Genomic DNA, 25,777 nt, shown 5'->3' with positions numbered 1-25,777 from the left:
AAATTACGGACCTGCATCTCTCGGGATCCTATCCTTGGATGAACTGGCATCAGCTTCCACCACTGTGACCCCGTGCTCCACCTTATCCGTCCTCTTCTCCCAGCTGCTGCTCATGATTCTGCAGCATGAGAGAGATTGGAACCAGCTTCCCTTCAATCTGTTTCCCCAACATCTCATGAGATTTCATGAGCTCATTCACCAGGGCCTGGAAAGTAATCGAGTCCGAGGACCTGCAGGCTGGGCTGCAGACCTGACCTTGGACGCTCCTCCTCCCTTTGGACGGCAGGAAATGCAGGTAAATTAACTTTTATATGTTTCTTGGGACTCCACAATCTTTCTGGATTCCCAGGATATCGCAATGGTCCGGGTTGGGCAGGTTAAAAGTTAGTCCCACTTGTGCTGCGATGCGGAGCTCTGCAGTGCGATCCTCCTAGATCGCCACCATCTTGGGTCCCAAAAGGGTTAACCTTAATAAATGAACAAAAAACTGAGAGTTGGTGTATCCACAGCCTCACGTCATTAACAAAGCATTGGAAGGTGTAAAAAACAGCCACAGAACCAGTTCATCAGTGTCTGTGATGATGTACATCCTTTTAACCTGAACTATAGATAGTTAAAATTAATAGCTTCATGGATAAATACAGAAAGTTTGAGAGAGGCAGAAGAGACACCACTGTTGCAAGAGCAGGTTCTAGGTATTTTTCCACAGTTTGTGATCATCAGAACAATGCTAAACAAAGTTTATGACCAGAAGTCAAAATAATACTGTAAACTGATGTTAGGGTAGCTGAAGCTCTACTCAAAGGAGGACATAACACAAAGGAAGTACTTAGAACGTCTTCATTAACTGAGGCTCAGTGAATAGATCAGGAGTTCAATCAGCTGACATGACAGTTTATATTGTAATGGAAAAACTCTTGTGACACAGCAGTAGTGTCCCTACCTCTGGGTCAGGAGAAAGCTAGTGCCTCCAAATAAACCTGTTGGAATATAACCTGGTGTCATCTGATTTTTAACTGTAAACCATGTCCTACTTATCTGGTTGGAGGTAGGAGGGAATGCTCAACATGTAATCAAACCAGCATCTTTAACACCATTCCCAGTTTTTGACGGAAGATTCAGTGAAGCGTTAATAGAATGATAAGACCATTATCTGTATTAAAAGTGGAACACCAATGTACAGAGATGACAACATGATTTCCAAATGCTATTCCTTTCAGGACAGTTTCAACTTTATACAAAGAAGGTTGGCATATAAAATTTAATAATGAATTCTGGAAGAAAATTTTGGTTGATGCAGAAGAGATGTTAGTCAATTCAGAGGAGAAATCCAATTGTGATAAAGAAATCATTGATTTGTTTAAAGCAAGAGGTAAAGGTGCCGAATCTACAGCCCAAACCAATAACCCTGTAATAAAAAATGATGGACATGAAAAACCTGTTCATTCAACGACTATGAAACCATTGTTCATTGTCTCACAGCAGATTCATCTATCCCATCATGCTTAGATTTTGATTGCAATGTTCAGGAAGTAATTATGTTGTTCTAATGGACATTGAACAAGGATGTACAGGAAAATTCTGCAGAACTCTGGACAATACTGCAGAAACAACCGGTGGCAAAGAGAAAGCATTGATTGCTCTCTCTCTCTCTCTCTCTTTTGTGTAAAAAGTAAAACAAAATCGCCAGTGGTTGCCTACTCTCCCTCACCTTTATCCGTCTGCAATATCCCTATCAAAAGGAAAAGGGGAGAAACCTCTCTCGAAAGCACTGAAAGCATGATTCCTCAACTAGTGAGTAAAAGATTGAGAGTCAGTGTATCCACAACCTCACATCATGAGTAAAGAATCAGAAGTCGTCAAAAAAAAAAGCTAAATGAAGCCAACTCCATGATTTCTATGATCCTGACTGGTGCCAGAATTGCGCTTCTCTGACATTTTGTGTTACTTCTCCAGTCACGATACTTGTGGCTTGTCTAGGCTCTTTGTGTGTCTGTTTGTATGTGTATGGAAACTTTAAAAAAGAGATAGAGTTAAGTTATGGAATTCTTAAAATCCCTACAGCGTGGAAACAGGCCATTTGGCTCAACAAGTCCACACCAATCCTCTGAAGAGTATCCCACCCAAACCCATTCCCCTACCCTAGTACTCTACATTTTTCCCTGACTAATGCACCTAACCAACACATCCCTGAATGCTATGGGCAATTTAGCATGGCCAATTCACCTAACCTGCACATCTTTGGACAGCGGGAGGAAACCCATGCAGACACAGGGAGAATGTGCAAACTCCCCACAGACAGTCGCCAGAGGCTGGAATTGAACCTGGGTCCCTGGCGCTGTGAGGCAGCAGTGGTAACCACTGAGTCACCATGCTATAACCACTGAGTCACCATGCTGCCCCTTATAGGTTATAGGTAATATTTCATATTTAGCCATTGGTTTTAAAAAAAACCTGTTTGATTATTTTCTTATCAAAATAAACATAAGTTATGTTTTAGCATAAATAAATTTAACATAAATTAGGCAAATGCCAGCACATTTGTGGCAACTTTGGAAATAGCGTGACTTGATTTCCAGTGCACTACTCCAGTGAATCATGATAGCACGTTTTATTCTATAATATATCTAGTAGTCTCATTTTGGCATAGAAATCAAATTGACATTCTACTGGATCAGCGTCTGTGAGATGCTTAATTTGAGCATAGCAAGACCGTGATACCTCCAGAATCCCAGGTAAAATGAGACCTTATTGATTGAAGACAAAATGTTTCAGTCCAAGGTGTTCAATACCGTTTTACCTTCTGACTATTTTTGGTTTAAATTTAAGCATTGCTGTGCAAAAACCATATGTTTGTGTAGCTTTGTCTACAAATTCCTCAAAATAAAATACGTTCAGACACCGAATGTTTCAACTTGGAAGGATCTCTCATGGCATTGCTACAATGCTTGAAGGTATTCTCTCTTAGCATTGCTGCTGGAACTATTGTGTCCTAATTAATCTCCTATCAAGCCCGCAGCCACTACCAGGTGCTTTTATTAAAATCTGTATTGTTTGCTGTCAGCGCTCTCACTTCTGCGGTGGTAAGTAAACAGACAGCTCAGTAAATGTAAGATGAGTGTTGTGACCCAGAGGCCGAGAGGCTGTTATTTGTTCCCTGAGGGGGTCAAACTGGTATATCAGATCATGACTTAAGTTTGCTGATACAAAGTATTATGAGACCTTCACCAAGAGGTTTTTTGTCTTACCTACTTTGCCATTGAAATAATGAAAATAAATCTTACAATGTAAAATGTAAGTCCTCCATCCACCATCTATTCCATTTGTACATTATAGATATGTTCCCACCTTCATTGGCAGAGATTGATCACCTAATATTTTTTCTTGCAATACACAACAAGTAATGAGGATGATTTACGGTTTGCACATCCACTATAGATTTGTTTATCAAAATGACATGGTTACCAAGGTTTACTAATCCCATTCTTAGATTGCTTAGGTCAGGGGTGGGGAACCTGCGGCCTTCTAGGTCATTGTGTGTGGCCTTTTGAATGAATCCAAATTTTGCAGAACAAATCTTTTATTTTTTATTAATATGTGTGAGAGGTAATTTCGGTTTAAACTTTAAGATGTGCCTGGACCACGGACTGGTCTATAATAAAAGACAAAACTTTTGTTTCTTTTCTAGAACATTTTATATACTCAAAAGTAGAATAGTTTAAATTGTGCAGAATGCTGACAATTTGTGAGCAGAGTAAAAACAAACAGGCCCTTGATTGATGAAACCATTGACACAGGAGGGAAGGATGAGTCCTTGACTGATAAGACTCCAGGATGGGGGAACGACTTGAGAGACATCTGTTTCAGATTAAAGCCTTTGACTGATAAGACTACAGGGTGAGAAAAACAACAAACTTTGGAGACTCTGGAGCCTTTTGTTGCAGACTTTGTGATAAAAATAATGATGTTTTTAAGAATGTGAACCTCATGGCTTGTTGGAGCCAAGGAGAGGAGGGACTTGTGCTGTATATAATGGGAGACTTTGTAAGCCTCAGCGCGCCTTTTCTTCAAGGGTGCCCGACTCTGCAGACTTGACATGTTAATAAAACTTTGTTTTCCTGAATTTGTCTAGAGCGATTATTGAGAAGCGATTTTCGTTTCTAACAACTTGGGGGCTCGTCATCCGGGATCAACACTCCGGCCGCAAGGGGAGTTGAGGAAGGATATCGGAGAAGGTGCACCCTGCCGAGTTCGGCAGTCCCTGATTCCTTGCTTGTCGCCCCGCGCGGCTTGAGCGAGTGATATCCGGGAGGCTCAGGAAAACAAAGGAGGGGTGTACCCGAGGCAGTGGGGACGGTTAACGATCGAGTAATTTCGGTGCACCGAACCCAGGTAAGACAAAACTTGCGGGGACCGTGTTTCCGGAGGACTGGGGACCTACGGGGTGCCTGTGGATTTTTTTCTACAGAGACGTGGGACTCAGGAATCTAGAGACCGGGGCTCGCCTGTGAGGGATTTTGCAGAGACCGTGTTTGAGGAGGAACGTGTACCTACGGGGTGCCTGTGATTTGTGTCACAGAGACGTAGGACACAGGAATCCAAAGACCGGGGGTGCCTGCAAAGGAACCTGGGCGATCACGGGACTGAAGGTCCGGGAATTGGCTACATTGTGATAGATTATCACGGGAAAAATACGAAGTCCTCGGAAATGGGAAATAAGGGATCTAAGGTGATTAAGGGAAAGGTAGGCTTAAACAGGGACAATGACACATACCCCGGGGTACCTGACGATAGTCCGTTAGGGAGAATGCTAAATAATTGGGATCAGGGTGGAAGAAAGGGAAAATCTAAAAGGAAGATGGTAAAATACTGTCAAAAGTGGTCCCAGAAACCTATTCAGGGCGACTCAGTGTGGTGGCCTAGATTCGGTACTGACGAAGACTGGGTCCGGCAAGCCCTCATTTTATATGTCAATTCAAAACCTGATGTTAATCTGGAAGAAAGTGATTATGCCCTTTGTTGGCTGCCGGTTACGATATCTTGCCAAATGCAGGTGACTAATAAAGACTCGAAAGGGCAGAAAGAATGGGACCCCTTAGATCACTTACCGCCGCCCTACGTGACCCCGTCTGCCCCACAAAATGTTCCTTCGGGTGACGACGATTCAGGGGAAGGGGAAGAAAATGGGGAGGAATCACAAACTACCTCAAGGGTACAGACCAGATCTCAAGCTGAAAAGGGTCACAGACAAAACCCTGTCTCGATTGCAAGAATGAATCCACTCCGGGAAGTGCCCATGGGGGGCGAGGAGGGAAGGACGGGATATGTGAACGTTCCCTTGACGAGTACTGAAGTACGGAATTTCAGGAGGGAGATGAAGGGTCTACTAGAGGACCCGATGGGACTTGCTGAACAATTGGATCAGTTCCTGGGTCCGAATACTTACACGTGGGAAGAGATGTGTTCCATCATGAAAACATTGTTCTCTAGCCAGGAGCGTCAGATGATACGACAAGCTGCGCTCTTGGTCTGGGAGAGAGTGGGGGGAGAAGGAGGGGAACAGAAGTTTCCCCTCACCGACCCCGAGTGGGATAAGAACACGGAGGGAGGACGGCGCAACATGAGAGACATGCGGGAATATTGGATAAAAGGAATAAGACACGCAGCCCCGAAGGGGCACAATTTTACCAAGGCCTTTGGTAATCATCAAAACCCGGAGGAAACCCCTACGGACTTCCTAGACAGGATTAGGAAGAATTTGCAGCAGTTTGCTGGGGTGGACCCTGAGACGGACGTGGGGCAACAACTCATACGGGTAGAGTTTGTATCAAAAGCCTGGCCAGACATACGAAAGAAGTTAGAGAAAATGGATGATTGGGATAGTAAATCTTTAAGTGAACTACTACGGGAGACGCAAAAGGTGTTTGTGAGAAGGGACGATGAGAAGCAAAGGAAGGCGACAAAGATAATGATGCAAACGGTGCAACAAATGACAGCTGGAAGAAAGGAAAAGGGAGAGCCGTGGCAGAAACAGGAAAGGGGAGAGTCGTGGCAAGAGCAGAGGAAAAGAGAACCATGGCCGGAACAAAGGAAGGGTGGAGGAACGCGAGACCGCGACAGGGAAACGAAGAGGACACTCAGATGTTACTATTGAAATGAAGAGGGACATTTTAAACGGGAGTGCTCCCGCTACAAGCGGGAGGTGAGGTCGTACGCCCTGATGGGGAAGATTAGGGAGGTCGGGGGTTCCTACCCTTGGGGCAAAAGGACTATCGACAGGAACCCCTGGTAAACTTGAAAGTAGGGCCCCAAGGATCGGAGATCACATTTATGGTGGACTCGGGAGCCGAAAGATCAAGTATAATCCAAATACCCCCCGGCACCCGAGCAGGAGGAAAAGTTATGGGGGTATCTGGAATTGGAGGACAGAAATTACAAGTCCCAGTGGTGGAGGACGTGGAAATTGGGTATGAAAACAGAACTACTAAACGAGACCTCCTTCTACTGCCATCGGCGGTGTTTAATTTGTTAGGAAGAGACTTGCAGGTCAAATTAGGGATCGGAACGGTACCAAATAACGGGGAAATGGTGGTAAGGTTGTTCGCCCTCACCGAAGAAGATGATCAACAAATAGACCCGGAAGTATGGTACCGAGAGGGGAACAGAGGGGGTCTAAACATCAAACCTCTCCAAATCACCATGTTACCAGGAAGAGGCCCGGTAAGAAGGAAACAATACCCGATTGCTATGGAAGGACGGGAGGGGTTACAACCTGTGATAGAAAGATTAATCACAGATGGACTACTGGAGGAATGCATGTCCCCTTTCAATACTCCAATACTCCCTGTGAGGAAGCCGGACGGGACATATAGGCTGGTGCAAGACCTGCGGGGGTTGAATGAAGTAGTCCAGGCTAGATACCCGGTGGTACCTAATCCCTACACTTTAATGAGTAAAATTCCCCCCGAACATGAATGGTTCAGCGTAATAGATCTGAAGGATGCTTTCTGGAGTTGCCCCCTTGACGAAGAAAGTCGGAACCTTTTTGCCTTTGAATGGGAGAATCCCTTCTCAGGACGAAAGCGACAGTTAAGATGGACGGTCTTGCCGCAGGGATTCACTGAGTCACCCAATTTGTTTGGACAAATACTGGAGCAGATCTTAGGAGGATTTCAGTGTAACGCGGAGAATCAATTGCTCCAATATGTCGATGATCTCTTACTCTCAGGACCAAGAGAAGAGGAGGTACGAGCAGACACCGTTGCCCTGTTGAACTTCCTGGGGAAACAGGGTCTACGCGTCTCCAGGACAAAACTCCAGTTTGTGGAGCGAGAAGTAAGATATCTGGGCCATCAAGTCAGTAAGGGGCACCGCCGTATCACGCCAGAATGAATATCAGGAATTACGGGTATGCCAATACCCAGGACGAAGAAGGAAGTCAGACAATTCCTGGGACTAGTAGGGTATTGCCGGATATGGATTGAAAGTTACACCACTTTAGTAAAAGTTTTGTACGACAAACTGGGACAAGAAGGACAAAAGGTGGACTGGTCAGATGAGGAGGAGCAGCGATTTAATATTATTAAAAATAAACTGGTTCGAGCTCCGGTATTGGCTTTACCCACCCTGAAGGAACCGTTCCAGTTATATGTCAATAGCGCCGGCGGAATTGCCCAGGGTGTGCTTACTCAGCTGCGGGCAGGGAAACGTCAGCCGGTTGCATTTTTGTCAAAAATGTTAGACCCTGTGTCATGTGGATGGCCGACCTGTATACAGGCAGTGGCAGCTACGGCAATGTTAGTAGAAGAGGCCCGAAAACTTACCTTTGGAGGAAGGATCACAGTATACTCCCCACATTCGGTTAGTGCCATACTGGCTCAAAAGGCTCACCGCTGGTTAACAGACTCTCGCATCCTGAAGTATGAGACGATTTTGATGACCGGGAACGATCTCAATTTTGCAAAAGATCTCAGTTGCAACCCAGCCCAGTTTCTGTACGGATGTCCTGCAGACGGGGAACAGGAGCATGATTGTGTGGAATTTGTGGACTTGCAGACCAAGAGCCGAGAGGACCTGCAAGAAGCCCCGCTGGGTGAGGGACAGGAACTGTATATTGACGGGTCCTCCCGGTGCATCAGTGGAGTACGATACAGTGGCTATGCTGTCATAGATGGTGCAACGAAACGGGCGATTGAGTCCGGACGACTGCCCGGGAATTGGTCAGCCCAATCCTGTGAGTTGTACGCCCTCCAGAGGGCCCTGAAGTTGTTGGAAGGGAAAGTGGGAACCATATATACTGACTCAAAGTATGCATACGGAGTCGTTCATACTTTCGGGAAAATCTGGAAAGAGCGAGGATTGATAACTTCCCGGGGAAAAGAATTAGCTCACGAACAAATGATCAGCCTGGCATTACCTACGGAACTTGCAGTAGTCCATGTACCTGGTCACCAGAAGGGGTCGACACCGGAAGCGGTGGGAAACCGGCTGGCAGACGAGGAAGCCAAGCGGGCAGCGGTCGAAAAATCCGTCCAATTGTTAACGTTAATACTGTTGAGGGAAGGGCTCGCTAAACAACCCGTCTTCACCCAGGGGGAGATTGATAAAATGGATCAATTGGGTGCCCGGCTAGATACTAACGGGAAGTGGACGGTTCCTGATGGGAGACAAGTACTGAACAAACAGATCACCCGGGGTATTCTGCACCGATTACACCATCAGACCCACTGGGGGGTGCAAGCCATGTGTGATACAATCCTGAGAGACTATGTATGCAGGGGGATGTACACATTAGCCCAACAAGAGGTAGTCGGATGCCCCACTTGCCGGCGTATTAATCAGAAGGCCATGCGATCTATGCCAGCCGGTGGTCAGCCCCTCGCGATTAGGCCATTTCAGAGGATCCAAGTCGACTTTACAGAATTACCCCCAGTACAGAGATGGAAATATCTGCTAGTAATAGTAGACCATTTCACTCACTGGGTAGAGGCTTTCCCAACTGCCAAAGCCGATGCACCAACCGTGGCCCGACTGTTGTTAGAGAACATAATCCCGAGATATGGCATAATGGAATCTATTGACTCCGACTGCGGGACGCATTTTATTTCTAAGCTACACCATTTGATCTGTACTACCCTGGGTATCCAATGGAAATTCCACACACCCTGGCATCCTCAGAGTTCGGGTCGAGTTGAGAGAATGAATGGCACGCTCAAGACCCAATTGACTAAGCTGATGTTAGAAACTAAGTTACCCTGACCAAAGTGCCTGTCCATTGCCCTATTGAGGATACGTACGGCACCTCGCCGAGATGTCGGGGTTTCCCCCTATGAAATGCTGTTCGGATTGCCGTATTGGAGTAAGGTTGATGGATGTCCCACTCTACAAGGGGGGGATGTATTTATCCGAACCTATTTACTGGCCTTATCCCGTTCTTTTGCAGAACTCCGGAGGAAAGGTCTCCTGGCTCAGACTCCGCCGCTCGACTTCCTCCTGCATAAGGTGGAGCCCGGAGATTGGATACTTGTTAAGACCTGGAAGGCCGAAAAGCTCCAGCCGCGGTGGGAAGGACCGTTCCTGGTTCTGTTAACAACTGAAGCAGCTGTTCGGACGAAAGAAAAAGGGTGGGTCCACGCGTCAAGGATAAAGGGGCCTGTTCCGCCTGAAGAAGAAAGCACCTGGACATGCGAGCAAGGGGACAAGCCGTTGTCGGTAAAACTGAAAAGACAGCAATAATGAACTCTACTTGGACTGTATTGGTGGGGATATTGATCAGTTTACTCCTGAATGTGGGGGAGGGTGAGGGGAGATGTGACAAATGTCGAACTACAGTAAGACTTGGGATTCGAATCTATTCGGGATCATTTGTGTCCCATTCCTATGTGGACGATAGGTGTTACGATGTGAGTGCACACCATGAATGTTGGGAGGATGGGAGACCCTATTATCAGGTATATAATAAAGGATACGGTGGCAAAATCCATGGATGCCCTATAAATGACCGCTGGGTGTGTATTAGCAAAACTGGGAGGTGGGACCTATCCTCCGTGTTGCTCAGGGAGCAGGTTGACAGAGTCAAGGAGACCAAGATACAGATCACTGATCGGGGGTTGGGGAAAGAGCAAGACCGTCAGGGAACGGTCGTGCTCCCTAAAGTGCCATCTGTATACGCAGAGGTAGAAGGAAAGATTGAACTCCCTGATGTTACACAAAACCTGTTTATTGATCTCACCTCTAGAATAGCCACTGTTTTAAATGTTAGCAATTGCTGGGTCTGTGGGGGGCCGCATATGTCGGAACAATGGCCGTGGACTGGTCAAAGCTTAGACATAGGGGAATTGCTGCAAACCACTTGGACTCATGACAACGACAGAAAAAGCCAGGGGTGGAGACTGACAAACAGCCCTGAGGGCCAGTTCTGTATTGAAGGCAAGGGGACCGTGAAGGTAGGGATTAGCCCCTGTCAGAATATATTGGATGCAACCACGCGAGTATGGTGGCCTGAGAATATTGCTTGGTACATTGCACACCGAGATCATCAAAATTGCATTCGGTTACGTTCTGATGCCTCCTCTTACGAGCTAAGTGCTGACCCTTCCGATGGCATGAAAAGAGTGTGGAGCGGTGGTTGTCAGGGGAATCAATGCTGGAATAATCCTGTCCAGACTCTGCCACGGGGTCAACAATCCGAATACTGGAATTGCAGTGGTCCTGGTCCTTATGAGGGCGTCCCTGGGGTAAAGGAGTTGTGGGATGACGTTGTGAGGCAGGGAGGGCCTGCTCCAGATGGCCTATTTTGGATATGCGGTAATCAGGCATATTCCAAACTGCCCATGGGATGGGCTGGAGTATGCTTCCTGGGTCTAATAAGACCTGAATTCTTCCTATTACCCCAGGAGGAAGGCGATGATTTGGGAGTTAAACTCTTTGACTCCCTGCGTAGGTCGCCAAGAGATATCCAAGTCGGTGATTGGGGGGATGAGTGGCCACCGGCCCGGATAATTGAATACTACGGGCCGGCTACGTGGGCACAGGACGGATCATGGGGATATCGTACTCCTATCTATATGCTAAATCGAATTATCAGGCTCCAAGCAGTCGTAGAGGTCATTACTAACCGGACTGCCCTGGCCCTAGAGTTGTTGGCTCAGCAGCAGGATCAGATGAGGGCTGCTATATATCAAAACCGACTTGTCTTGGATTATCTGTTGGCCTCGGAGGGGGGTGTGTGCGGGAAATTTAACCTGACAAACTGCTGTCTAGAAATTGACGATAATGGTAAAGCGGTTTTGAAAATTTCCGATGAAATTCGGAGATTGGCCCATGTGCCAGTACAATCTTGGCGTCCTCTTAGTGGCATCGGATGGTGGGATGGTCTCCTAGGTGGTAGCTGGTGGCGTACGGCGTTGCTGGTGGTTGGGGGAGGCATGATTCTTCTTCTCGTATTACCCTGCTTAACTCCCTGTGTTCAGTTTTTAATTCAGAAAAATATTTCCCGACTCCAGGCAGTGGTGGTTCCACAACATGGGACGCGGGAACTTAAAGTGATGTTGCTGCGAAAAACCAAGGATTTCCCAGGCCCTTGAGGGAGGGGGGGCTTATCTTGGTCAGGCCCATCTTAAAGAAAGAAAAGGGTGGAATTGTGAGAGGTAATTTCGGTTTAAACTTTAAGATGTGCCTGGACCACGGACTGGTCTATAATAAAAGACAAAACTTTTGTTTCTTTTCTAGAACATTTTATATACTCAAAAGTAGAATAGTTTAAATTGTGCAGAATGCTGACAATTTGTGAGCAGAGTAAAAACAAGCAGGCTAGTTTAAATTGTGCAGAATGCTGACAATTTGTGAGCAGAGTAAAAACAAACAGGCCCTTGATTGATGAAACCATTGACACAGGAGGGAAGGATGAGTCCTTGACTGATAAGACTCCAGGATGGGGGAACGACTTGAGAGACATCTGTTTCAGATTAAAGCCTTTGACTGATAAGACTACAGGGTGAGAAAAACAACAAACTTTGGAGACTCTGGAGCCTTTTGTTGCAGACTTTGTGATAAAAATAATGATGTTTTTAAGAATGTGAACCTCATGGCTTGTTGGAGCCAAGGAGAGGAGGGACTTGTGCTGTATATAATGGGAGACTTTGTAAGCCTCAGCACGCCTTTTCTTCAAGGGTGCCCGACTCTGCAGACTTGACTTGTTAATAAAACTTTGTTTTCCTGAATTTGTCTAGAGCGATTATTGAGAAGCGATTTTCGTTTCTAACAATATGTTTTTTTTTCGTCCTTTATTATTTTTATTTTAATCTTAAAATGAATGTATTTAAAATACCAGAGAGTAAAAGTAAATTCAACGAAATAATCCTCATAGACTGACCGCCACAATTAAAAAATTGATAAGTCATAAGGGCTATTTCAACACCTGCTATGTTCATGATTTAGTTATAATGTGACTCTAGAATGTACGTTATCTTCCCCGCCTGACTGGCGCCACTCCCGCCCGAGGCTGATTGGCGAGAGCCTGTGGGTATCCAGTACACCAGTGTTTATCAACTTATGACAACAGTGCACGTGGCTTTCCATTTTAAGTGAAATTTGAGAATAGTTACACAGTCTAACCGTATCAACATTTATTTTATTTTGAAAAATTTTGTCACTTAACAGCCCATCGTGTCAAAGAAGACCAAGAGAACGCTGAAGGAAGAAAACAGAGCTTTTGATGAGGATTGGGAACTGCAATATTATTTTGTGTCTGCTAAAGATAGGATGATTCGCTTGCTTTGTGATACTGCAATATCAACATTGAAGAAATATAATGCTTATCAGCATTATGCCACTCATAAGGATATCAAATATTTCAGATTAGAGGGAGAGGTGTGGAAGGTGGCATTGCAGAAATTAAAAGATGAAAAGCAAAAGCAAAGACAGTTATTTCAAGCAGTATTAAGACCCGGACAAAATGCTACTGAAGCAACAGATAAAGTAGCTTACATATTCGGGAAAAGGGGAAAGCCTTTCAGCGATTTGGAAATCGTAAAAGAATGTATTGTCGAAGTTGTAGGGTGCTTAGACCCTGACAATGTTCCAAAGTACAAACAACTGCCTCTTTCAAGAAGAACCATAACAGACTGGCAACATGAATTAGCCCTCAACATAACAGAACAACTCCAACAAATACTCCAAAAGGAAAATATATATTATTCAATCGCTTTAGATGAATCAACTGATACTACTGACGCAGGTTTTATACTTCATTCGGGCCATAACAGAAGATTTTATTTGCTACGAAGGGTTACTGGCTTTGGGCACTCTTGCAGGTAGAACACGAGGAATAGATATCTTCACAAATTTTCAACTAAATTTAAATTGAATTTGGTTAACTTAGTGAGTGGTATGTACAGATGGTGCACCTTCCATGACAGGAAAACATGAAGGGTTTATTGCACAGATAAAAAAAAAGTATTATCAGATCCAGATGCTCTCATTTCTTTTCATTGTACCTTACATCAGCAAAATCTCTGTGCTAAATCTACTATTCTATGTGACATTTGCAACAAGTTATAAGTATTGTTAACTACATTCATGCAAATGCAACACGGCATCATCAGTTTCGTAACATGCTAAAGTTGGATGATGAGGTATTCAGTGGGGATTTGCCGTATCATTCTAAAGTGCATTGGCTATCGCAGGGACAGGTGTTAGCACAAATTTTATCTTTGCAAAAACAGATAATTAAATTTTATGAAGAACAGAATCAGCAATGCAAATTATTGAAAGAAGATTTCTATAAAAATGCTGCATTTCTGTGTGATATGTCAAAGCAAAATGACTAGAATATTTCTTGCAAGGTAAAACTAGGTCTATATACGATATATGGCAAAAAAAATCCAAGCATTTCGAAAAAAGCTATCTTTTTTCAAATCTCTTCTTCTTCAAAAGGAAATTTCGGATGAACATTTTCCCCAGTTAGCAAAGGTCATTGATGAACAGGAGGATTCTTGCGAGTCATTTGAAGAATACGAAGCTGTTATAAACTTGTTAATTGGAGAATATAATGAAAGGTTCTCTGACTTTGAGAATCCTGACATCACACTCAAATTAGCATTCCAGCCTCACCTAGTTGATGTCTCCAAGGCTCCTAAAGAACTACAGATGGAATTGATTCAGCTCTCAGAAGATGACATTTTAAAGTCCTTATTTGACGCTAAGAAATATCCGATTGAAATATGGAAAAATGCAATAGCATACCCATGCCTTCGGCAACATGCACAAAAAATGCTTTCTTGCTTTTCAACCACTTATTGCTGCAAATCTACATTCTCCTACTTAACCAAAATCAAGACGCCCTGAAGGTCACAAATAACGGATACCCGTCTAGAGGATCAGCTAAAACTGCAGACCTCCATGCTGCAACCAAATATTCAAATGGTTTCCTACAAAAAGCAGTCACAACAAAGTCATTAAAATGTTAGTTAACTTCAGAATTAATATTTTTTTTATTTTTTTTAGTTAGTACATAGTAGTTAGATTTTTACAAAATAATGTGAATTTTGAAGAATATATAATTGAAATTTCTTGGATGCGGCCTTACTAGATTACAACTAACATAATGCGCCTTCCAATATGAAAAGATTCCCCACCTCTGGCTTAGGTCTATAAAGGTAGGAAGTGTACTGTTTGATTACAGACATTTTTTTTAAAACGAAGGCTCTTTGCTAGCATTTATTTAGCCACCAGCAAGAATATGCAAGCGTAACAGTAATATTGCCTGGCACTCATCTTCTTTGTTAAGATGATAATATGCCGACTGTTAGTAAGGTATGCATTGTAACTAAAATATCATGTGTTTTGTTAAAAATGCAGTAAGCTTGAATAAACGTTCTGTAAAATCAGTCAACACTTTGCCAATGCTTGAATGACTTGAACTGTCGTTTTTGTGTTTCTAAACAGAAAAATATGTATCTAGCAAGGAATAACAGAATAATTTATAAGCTACTAGAAACATTGAAATAGAAAGATCAGCTCTCTAACTCAGCTTCAATACAAAGAGATTACTCTAATGAATTCCCAACACATCAAATCTAATCCTGGGAGCTCCTTTAAATCTGGCCAGCTCTCTGCTGGACCACATTTACAAGGGTCACCAAAAAAGGACGAGGGATTCTTTTGGGCGGCACGGTGGCACAGTGGTTAGCACTGCTGCCTCACAGCGCCAGAGACCCAGGTTCAATTCCCGCCTCAGGCGACTGACTGTGTGGAGTTTGCACGTTCTCCCCGTGTCTGCGTGGGTTTCCTCCGGGTGCTCCGGTTTCCTCCCACAGTCACAAAGATGTGCAGGGTCAGGTGAATTGGCCATACTAAATTGCCCGTAGTGTTAGATAAGGGGTAAATGTAGGGGTATGGGTGGGTTTCGCTTCGGCGGGTCGGTGTGGACTTGTTGGGCCGAAGGGCCTGTTTCCACACTGTAATCTAATCTAATCTAATATTTTCTCTCATTTGTGGCTGAGAGTAGTGTGGCTGCCAGGATTTGTTCATGTTGTTTGTCATAATTGCTTTAACAGCAAAATAAGTGGACAATTTGACAGTTTGCAACAGGATTACAGATCCTCCTTTCAAGTGTGTGAACAGCAACAAGACAGCTACTGCAAAACAGCTTTAACATTTTGGTTCCACCTGAAATGCAGAATGATTAAATTGGTCAAATATTATGTCATGGGAAAGGAGGAGGTCTTTGTGCTTATGAGTGAGATACAGTGGGGAGGAAACATCTGCTTTTCATGTAATACTGGACATCAAGTGTGCCACACCGTGATCACAAAGTATCAAAGTTCTAGTACTGAGCTTCCCAAACAGTGGGTCCAGACCCGGAGGAGAGTTTAGAGACACAGGCTCTAATGATTAGCAAATGATCACAGATATTAATTACCTAGCAAATTATTTCTTACAGTTATCCTCTCATCAGGTTTATTTCTGCTATGTTTTTACGATTGTTGCATTTTAATAACTGGTTTTGGTTAGCATGTATCTGCCATCATGTGGACCAGGCTGAAAGTGCAAAATGGCTGTCTGTGCTCCGATGTCACATCAGCTCCAGACCTCTTCTTTATTGATTAAACATTAGGCAATTGGAATTATTGCAGAACTATTAATCCAGAGACCCCAGGTAATGTTCTGGGGGACCCTGGTTTGAATCCCACCACAGCAGATGGCAGAATTTGAATTCGATAAAAATCTGATGATGATGATGATGATGATCTAATGATGACATGAATCCATTGTTGATTGTCAGGAAAACCCATCTGGTCCACTAATGTCCTTTAAGGAAGTAAACTGTCATCCTTACCTGGTCTGGCCTATACAGGACTCCAGACCACAGTAATGTGGTTGACTCTTAAACTGCCTTCTGGGCAATTAGGGTTGGACAATAAATGTTGGTCATGTCAGTGAGGCCCATACCCATGAATGACAGCATGGTGGCTCAGTGGTTAGCACTGCTGCCTCTCAGTGCCAGAGACCTGGGTTCCATTCCAGCCTCAAGCAACTGTCTGCGTGGAGTTTGCACATTCTCCCCATGTCTGCATGGGTTTCCTCCGGGTGCTCTGGTTTCCTCTCACAGTCCAAAGATACGCAGGCTAGGTGAATTGGCAATGCTAAATTGCCCATAGTGTTAGGTGCATTAGTCAGGGTTAAATGGGGGGGAATGGGTCTGAGTGGGTTACTCTTCGGGGGGGGGGGGGGGGGGGGGGGGGTCAGTGTGGACTTATTGGGCTGAATGGCCTGTTTCCATACTGTAGGTAATCTAAAAACATAATTACTCAATTTTCCTTATTACTTTAGAATTATAAAGCTGGATTTTCCCTGCAGGCTTCTGAAACCTGTCATCAGAATCAGATTAGGGTTAGAAGGTCACACTACATAGGAAACAATCACTCTTTGGGACATACCCCAGGGAGATTAATTAATGGTTAAAGTGTCGGCTCAATGTCTAATTAAGGACAGAAAGGGAGCTCTCAAATCACAGGCCCATCCAATGAATGCAGCAGCAGCAGCATGCGATGGAGGGTAAAATGAAGAAGAAAACCCAACTAAATGGCAGCACTCTGGTATTACGTTGTCTCATGGTCTGTGTTACTAAATATACCCAAGAAGTCTGTCTACAGCTCTCTGTGGCAAGGAGGCCCAACAATTCATAACCCTCTGGGAGATGAAATTCCTCCTTACCTCAGTCTTAAATTGGACTCTTCCATGAGAGGAAACATTCTGTCAGCATTTACCTTGTCAAGACTCTCAAGAAGCCTGTATGTTTCAATCAGATTACCTCTCATTCTTCTAAATTCCAATGAGAACATGTTTAACCTTTGCTCATAAGACTATCCCTCCACATTGGGATAATCCTAGTGAACGTTCTCTGAACTGTTTCCAAAGAAATAATATCTTTCCTTAAAGGGACCAAAACTGCTTACAATACTCCAGATATGGTCTCACCAGCACTGTATAGAGTTGCTCTGCTATATCCAGTAGCTTTATGTAACCTAGGCAGTTGTGTGCTTCGAATGTAATATTTGTATATAATGCCAAGCTGTAATTAATATCTTCATGGATTCTTCAATACTTCAATATCCATCCAGTTTCTTATGAGGATCCATATGAACATTGCTGCATCAGGTATGATACCCTTCTGGAGACAAAATCGTTTCAAGGTTAACAATAGTAGCCAACCATAAAAAAAGCTCCACGATCTCACTGGTGGATACTTGGAAAACTAATTGAAAACCAACTGAACAACAGCTCTACACATCAGAGAAACTAGTCAAGCAGCAGTGTCAGCTTCCACTGAGGAAAAGAAGCTAATTATTTTCAGGTGAAATCTATTTTTGGAACATCAGAAAATTATATAACAGGTCTGAGATTGTTCCTATGATCTTTATTTCCCTAATTCTGTCTGACTATTCACCATGACGCAGGAATGCATGACTTCATTGAGTCATTGTTTATGGAAGATTTTGTGCAACTCAAGTTTAGTGACACTGGTTACTTGATTCATTTCTTCTGTGAAATTTTAATGCCAGTAATTAAATCTGTTAGTTTTAACCAAAATGCTACAGTATAATAGTGTTGCTACCTCATTTCCTAATTTGTCTGGGGTACATGGTGAACATGGATTTCATGAAGAAAGGATATATATTAGTCCTAAGTATACTATCCCACTAATAGCCTGCATTAAGTTTTTAATTCTATGGGTTCAGGGTCCATTGATTAAAATTGATGGGAACTTGAGCATAAAAGTGTTGGGAGAGAGCCTGAATTTTAAGACCTTCTGCCTCTTAGTAAGTGGCCAAAGAAAGTATTGGCTGGAATCTGGGAGTAGGCAGCTGCCTGGTCTCTTGGCAGTAGATATGATTCTCGGCAGATCTAAGATTAAAAGTAACAAAATGACTTAAAATCTTTTTCTCTTGAAAGATTGTGCTTAACATTGAAAATATTTCGAAGCAATAATAACTTTAGACTGAAACACTTCAAGAGCACTTGTAAAATATTTGTGCCATTATCCAGTAATCGAGACAATACTTTAATCTCAAGAAATCTGGATGTGTCATATTTGGGAGATTTGCCCAGTTTTGAATTAACCTTTTAGACAGAGGAGGAGGGCTAGAATCCCAGCCAGTGGTGACACAGCCATAGCTTCTCCAGAACAAAACAAATCACATTGTGACCACAATGTAGTCACAGTCTACAAAGAACAAAGAACACTACAGCATAGGAACAGGCCCTTTGGCCCTCCAAGCCTGCGCCGATCCAGATCCTCTTCTAAACCTGTCGCCTATTTCCTAAGGATCCATATCCCTCTGCTCTCTGCTCATTCATGTATCTGTCTTACATCTTAAATGATGCTATCATGCCCACTCCTACCACCTCCACTGGCAACGTTTTCCAGGCACCTACCACCCTCTGCGTAAAGAACTTCCCATGCATATCTCCCTTAAATATTTCCCCTCTCACTTTGAACTCGTGACCCCTAGTAATTGAGTCCCCCACTCTAGGAAAAAAACTTCTTGCTACCCACCTTGGCTATCTCTCACATGATTTTATAAATCTCAATCCCCCCCCCACAACCTCTGTCTTTCTAATGCAAATAATCATAACGTACTCAATCTCTCTTCATAGATAGCACCCTCCATACCAGGCAACATCCTGTTGAACCTCCTCTGCACCCTCTTCAAAGCATTCACATCCTTTTGGTAACGTGGCAACCAGAACTGTACACAGTATTCCAAATGTGGCCGACAGTAACATGACCTGCCAACTCTTGTACTCAATACCCCGTCAAATGAAGGAAAGCATGCCATATGCCTTCTTGACCACTCTATCGATCTGCATTGCCACCTTCAGAGGTACAATGGACCTGAACACTCATATTCTCTGTACATCAATTTTCCCCAGGGTTTTTCCATCTACCATATAGTTCATTCTTGAATTGGATCTTTCAAAATGCATCACCTCGCACTTGCCTGAATTGAACTCCATCTGCCATTTCTCTGCCCAACTCTCCAATCTATCTGTATTCTGCTGCATTCTCTGACAGTCCCCTTCACTTTCTGCTACTCCAACAATCTTAGTATCATCTAAGGATATGGGGTAGGCCATTTGGGACGAAGACGAGGGGAAATTTCTTCACAAAGTGAGTGGTGAGCCTGTGGAATTCTCTATCACAGAAAGTGGTTGAGGCCAAAACATTGAATATTTCCAAGAAAGAGTTAGGTATACATCCTTGAATCAAAGGGACCAACGGGAATGGGGGGAAAGCAGAAACTGGATACTGATTAAAATAATCAGTTATAACGATATTGAATGGTGGACCTGGCTTTAAGGGCTGAATGGCCACCTTCTGCACCTATTTTCTATATTTTTATGAAAAGAAAGGTAGCATCAGTAAATAATACATTCAAATCCAGAACCTTTTTAAACAGGATTAAAATTTTCTTTTGATAGGAACAGGAGTTTCATTACTCTGAACTTTCAATGTTCTTTCAAACATGGGCATATTTTACACAACTTGTACAGATCTCTGGAGAAATATGTGGGTTAGGTTTTTGGACCCATGTGGGCAAGAGACAAAGTCACAGATACCATCACACACTCTCAATGCACATCTCGCTCAGTTAAAATGAAGAGTCCACCAAAAAAAAAAATCCAATGGATGGGACCCATAGTTCAATAAAATAATTCAAGTTGGCATCAAAGTTAAAGAAAAAAATTGCACAAAGGCAAGTGGACAAAATATAAAGAACAGCAAAGGATGACTATAAAATAATAAGTGGAAAAATTAGAGAATGAAAGAGAGCTCACTGGAAACATAAAAACAGATAGTTAGAATTTCTATAGATATCTAAAAAATAAGAAAGCTAACAAAGTATGCACTGGTCCTATATAAAGGGAGTCTGAAGAATTAATAATGGAAAATAGGGAGATGGCAAATGAAATGGACACCATTTTGCATAAGTTTCCAATACTGAAGATATAAACATCACCCCAGAAAAAGGTATAAATCAAGAAATTAAAGGAAGGGACAAACTTAAGAGAATCGCAATCATCAGGAAAATGTTACTGAGAATCTATTGCAACTGAGGTCTGATCATTCCTTGTATCTGGACGGACATCATCCTGAGATCTTAAAAGCAGTAGCTAGTGGGATAGTTGATGCATTGATTTTAATTTTCCAAAAACCCTAGTCTTAGGGAAAGTTTCATTAGATTAGAAAATTTCCAATGTAACACTCAAATGGAAACAGGCCATGTTAACTCCATCATGGGAAAATGTTGTGTCTACGATTAAAGATGTTATAGGAGGGCACTTAAAAAAACTTCAAGCGAATTAGGCAGAGTCAACATGATTTTGTGAAAAGAAACTCATGCTTAACTAATATGCTGTAGGTTCTTTGAAGAAGTAACATGTGCTGTGGATTTAAGGTAACTGGTTGATGTACTGTACTTTCCAGAAGGATCTTGCTAAGGTGTCACAGCAAAAGTAATTGAAAAAAACACAAGCTCCAAGTGTAGTGAGTAACATATTGGTACAGGTAGAAGATTGTCTAACTAATGGGAACAAAGACATAAATGTTTTTTTCCAAAGATAATATTTAATGAGTGGTATGCCACAGCAATCAGTGCTGCCATTTCAAAACTTAACCATTGATAGAAATAGTTTGGATGAAGGGACCAAAGAATATGGTTGCTAAATTAGTTGACGACCTAAAGATGTGGGAAAATAAGTCGTAAGAAGGATATAAAGAAGCTGTAAAGGAATATGGTTAGACTTAGTGAATGGGCAAAGATCAAGCAAATAGAGTATTACGTGGGAAAATGTGAACTTGTCTATTTTGGCAAAACAAGTGAACAAAAATAAATGACAACAGAAGCATATTATCTGAACGGTGAGAAATTACAGAGCTCAGATCTGGGTGCTCAAATTCCCAAATTGCAAACGTCTCTGTGCAGACACAAGTAATTAGGAAGCTAATGGAATATTATCCTTTTGATCTTATTAAATGTCAGAGCAAGGGGTGAGTGACCTATTCCTGATTGAAGTCTGTTTGTTTATGTGGTCATCCACCCGGCCTACTGAATTAGGGTTCCTATAGCAAAGTCATTGTTCTATTTGGAAGATTAGTGCAGAAAATTTGCCCTGGTTCCCCCTTAACTACTTATTCCTCAACCTGTACAACAAGGAACAGGATATATGGTGATTTACAGAAATCAGTAATCATGTACAGTGCTTCACCTGAAGATGTTATCTAACTGAAGATGTTATCTAACCTAGTAGGGTGACGAAACATCCGGAAATGAACCTTCCAGCTCAGCAAGCAAACCTACATCCAGGTGATTGGCTTAATCGTCACTCATGGGACATTACTATGCATGACTTGACTGCTATGTTTCCCGATAACTCTTCAAAAACAAGTACTTATTCGCTTGTATAATATTTCAGGAAGTCGTGTGAAATTGAAAGACACTATATAAATGTGACCTCTTCTATCCCCAACCTAAATGTGTTTTTTTTAAAGTAAGAAACACTTATAATTACATTTAATTTCCTTCCTTAGTTTCTTTACCCAGGGAGTTTGTCCTTCTTGCATCTGCCATTATTCATCTGACTTGAATTCTGATGCTGTCACAAAGTATCTGACGAAATTGCAGCAGAAGGAAATTTTGTCAGTGCGCCTTGATTTGAGGAAGACAACAACATGTAAAGACATAATGATTTGCACAAATTAGGTAGGTAATGGTAATGTTTAACCCTAGGATTGTGTCTTAACCCTGCCCATCAGATCCCGAAATGGGTGAACAGGTTTCAGCCATTGCAATGGTAACACTAACTATCTCACAATTGGTACAGAGGTCTTAGTTGCGTCATTAACCCCTTGTTCAAGTTCGCCCTTAGTCACAAGTGTTGAAAATGTCAATAAGCTAGCGTCTGACAGAAACTTGTCTTTATTTTCCCAACGTTTCTCCTGTTAGCCACCATGTTCACCAGACTGGGAAGCCAATAAAAACTGGACCTATTATGTCTGCAGCTATTATTACCTTGGGTCTCACCCTCAGACTGTGACATACCTACCTATGTCTGTCAGAGGTTGCCTTATGCTTCCTGCTTCAGAAAATATACTTTCACTGGTTTCTGTTCTCTGCGACTTATGCAACTTCTCAAACAGGGACAACTCTTCATTTGTTTGTGAAATCTGACATAACATTAAACTCTTATGCTGCTTGATCCTTTCAAACCACCACAGGAGACACTTATTAGATCAATCTGTGCAAGCATTCTAAAGATGAACAAATTAAGTGAAGGATGCCATTATTTTTAAGTGCACCATGTTCACAAACCTTTCCTGTGGAAGGAAGGCCTTCACTACACAGTGCAGTAACATACAGCTACTAGCTATTCCCCTAGAGTATCTCCATTTGCTGTTTAACATCAGTTACTTGTTTCACTCAGTGTTTCTTCCAAGAGGCAGATTTATGAATAATGTTTCTGGAGGGACCAAATGGAGGTATCCTGCCAAAAAAATGTTCACGATTTTTGGAAAGCAATGGGGAACAAGAGTAACAATAGGGTAAAAGAAAGAGAATATATCCTGGAAAGGGAAGCATATTTCGAAACGATCCCTTCCCCTACGCCTTCCACAGGTGTCCTCCTACTGGGATATCAGTTTAAGATTGATGGCCCATGTACATGAAAGTATACACAATACATTCATTGTTAGGGTCAGACACTACCTTGTGATGAGCACAATCCCTGCTCAGTGAGTGCAACCCTATGCTGCCTGCATTAACCTCTGATGGCAGTGCTGGTTTAGAAAAGGCATTTAAGTACATTCATACCAAAGTGTACAGTGTGCAAAACATTTGTCCTGCAATTTTTCCATGACTACACAGAAATTATTTGAGGAGAAAGTGAGGTCTGCAGATGCTGGAGATCAGAGCTGGAAATGTGTTGCTGGAAAAGCGCAGCAGGTCAGGCAGCATCCAGGGAACTACCTGAAGAAGGGCTTATACCCGAAACGTCGATTCTCCTGTTCCCTGGATGCTGCCTGACCTGCTGCACTTTTCCAGCAACACATTTCCAGCTCTACACAGAAATTAAACCTGTTTTAAATGTTATGTCTAATATCTCCCTGTTGATGCCACTGCGTACAATATCGGTTCGTGCCATTTATGTTATACCTATGTTATACCTCAATTACAATGAACAGGTATGTACACTTACTTTGATATTGCTCCTTAATTGATTATACCTTCTCCTAATTGGAATCCTGATCTTGTCGAACTTTATATCTCCATTCATTCCTTCACCAAAGCTTGCACTTTTGATTTCAATTCAAAAAATTGAATATCCCTTGACTGTATTACAACTGATGTCAAAATCTGAAAAAGAAACATTCCCCTTTCAACCTCAAACATCTTGTGCTCAGTCAATCATGTTTCCTGGCTAGAATCCAGGGTTATATAGCAAATCCAGGAAGTTCATTACAAGTACAGTAGTGGAAGGGGCTAGCCCTGTAAATTTCCTTAAGGTTAGCCTTCCTTCACTGTCAACTACACGCTGATTTAAAAGTTCTAACACTCTAACTCTGAAGCATTGCATCATGTCCTGAGTCAATACAGAGGCAGACAGTTTTGAAACATTAAAATTGTGATTTAAAAGCTTTTACTTCCATAGCCATTGCCTCTTCCCTTTGTTGCATTTTGCATTTAACCCTGATTAATATTGCTTGCACTCACGCCATCTGTTTTGAATCTTTGCAAAGATCTTTAGACTTGACAAGATCAAAGTCTAAACTGAGCTTAAAATCCATGTGTATCCATAGCAGAAAAAGAGCACAGACATTCCACTGAATCACATCGAGTGTATTAAGTATATTGTGCCTGTCCCATGCTGTCAGAGAGGAACTTCTGCACACCAGGATCCACATCACACTCCCAACCAACAGCCAGCAAATCTTCTGGAAGAGCTAAGACAAAGTGGGGAAAAATATGTATTCCCCTAGTATGCAGGCCCCATACAAAACTACTACCATTAATAATAATATTTTCTTTATTAGAATCTAATCAATTCCTATGAAGCCCATCATATCTAAGGACTCTTGCCTTATTAAGTACTCATTCAAAATAAAAAGAAATAATGTGAACCCGATTGCTTACATGCACCAACTTGGTAATATTCTCAAATGATTTATCCAGATTCGTGTGATATGACCTTTTTGAGAAGTTTCAAAGTTTTTTTTGTAAATTATTCAAAAGTAATACCACCACTAAGCAGAAATACCCCACTTGATACTTTCCCTCATTTTGATACAATTCCACTAACAGAAACTAGTTTGTTATACGTTCAGCTAATTATTTAATCTATTCCCAAGGGTTACTTTGCAACTCCACCTGCTTGAGTTTAACTAATAATCTTGCGTGTAGAATTTATTAGGAAGTCTAGTGTAAATTATGTTCCAAAGTTTACCACAATCCAATTGGTATGTTAATTTCACAGAACAGATTATAAGATTAATCAGAAAGGATCTGAATCCATGCTGACTTCCGTTAACCATGCTATTGTTCGGATAATTTACAATTTTACCTCCGATAATCAGTTTAATTGAAATGAAAGTAGGCCTATTTAGAGAATGCCCAAATTTCACTGCACAGTATAAGTGACCCACTAGTGTCAAGAATGTGCAACTATGTGCTGTATTGTCAAAAAAGGAAATTAATTCCTGGAGACTTCTCATGGAAACTAAAAGCCAGATATATGAAAAACAGGTGTGGCAAAAAATATTGAGCCCAGATTGTTATCATTGATATTAAAATAAATGAGTTCTAAAACAAACCTTCAAAAGCTTCACAACAATCTCGCGTGTAGTGGAAGTTGTAAAAGCAAAGATTTGGGCATGATAATCCACGATATTAAAACTGGAAAACAAACTTTCAATCTGAAAAGATCAACATTGATCAGAAAAAATTCTATTACTATACATTCATTTCCATTTCTGAAACATTAATTCCCACATCTTTCATAAACTGTTTGTTTTCAGAAAAAATCAGCATTAAGTTGGGCTATACAGAATGCTTTACATTCTTCAAAAGACAGATTGTCCTCGGACAATTTTAATTTGATACTCTATGGTACTACTTATGCTTTCATCTAGGAGTCCTCTAATTACAGAAGTCTGCAAAGCCATCAGGTTCTGTTTACGATTACCACATGACATGAATACAAATATCTTGGGAATTAC

General features: G+C 42.1%; 1 protein-coding gene across 1 annotated transcript; it reads left to right on the top strand.

The window, feature by feature from the left end:
• Positions 1 to 3,606: 3,606 nt before the first annotated feature.
• On the top strand, positions 3,607 to 12,238 carry LOC148145294 (endogenous retrovirus group 3 member 1 Env polyprotein-like). The gene is made up of 2 exons (XM_088000487.1): positions 3,607 to 4,392; positions 9,443 to 12,238. The coding sequence occupies exon 2, from the start codon at positions 9,684 to 9,686 to the stop codon at positions 11,583 to 11,585; it is 1,902 nt and encodes a 633-aa protein (XP_087856613.1). The 5' UTR covers positions 3,607 to 4,392; positions 9,443 to 9,683; the 3' UTR covers positions 11,586 to 12,238.
• The last annotated feature ends 13,539 nt before the right edge of the window (positions 12,239 to 25,777 follow it).

The sequence above is a fragment of the Chiloscyllium plagiosum genome, unplaced genomic scaffold (genome assembly GCF_037043375.1).
Source record: "Chiloscyllium plagiosum isolate Xiang-an unplaced genomic scaffold, Cpla_swu_hap1 HiC_scaffold_25, whole genome shotgun sequence".
In the NCBI taxonomy this organism is placed as follows: Eukaryota; Metazoa; Chordata; class Chondrichthyes; order Orectolobiformes; family Hemiscylliidae; genus Chiloscyllium; species Chiloscyllium plagiosum.
The sequence above is the reverse complement of the archived record's forward strand: the minus strand, read 5'-3'. Positions and strand labels throughout refer to the sequence as shown.

What these genes read in the sequence shown, in the direction of transcription:
- LOC148145294 (XM_088000487.1), top strand. Translation starts at nt 9,684, where the DNA reads ATGCGAGCAAGGGGACAAGCCGTTGTCGGTAAAACTGAAAAGACAGCA.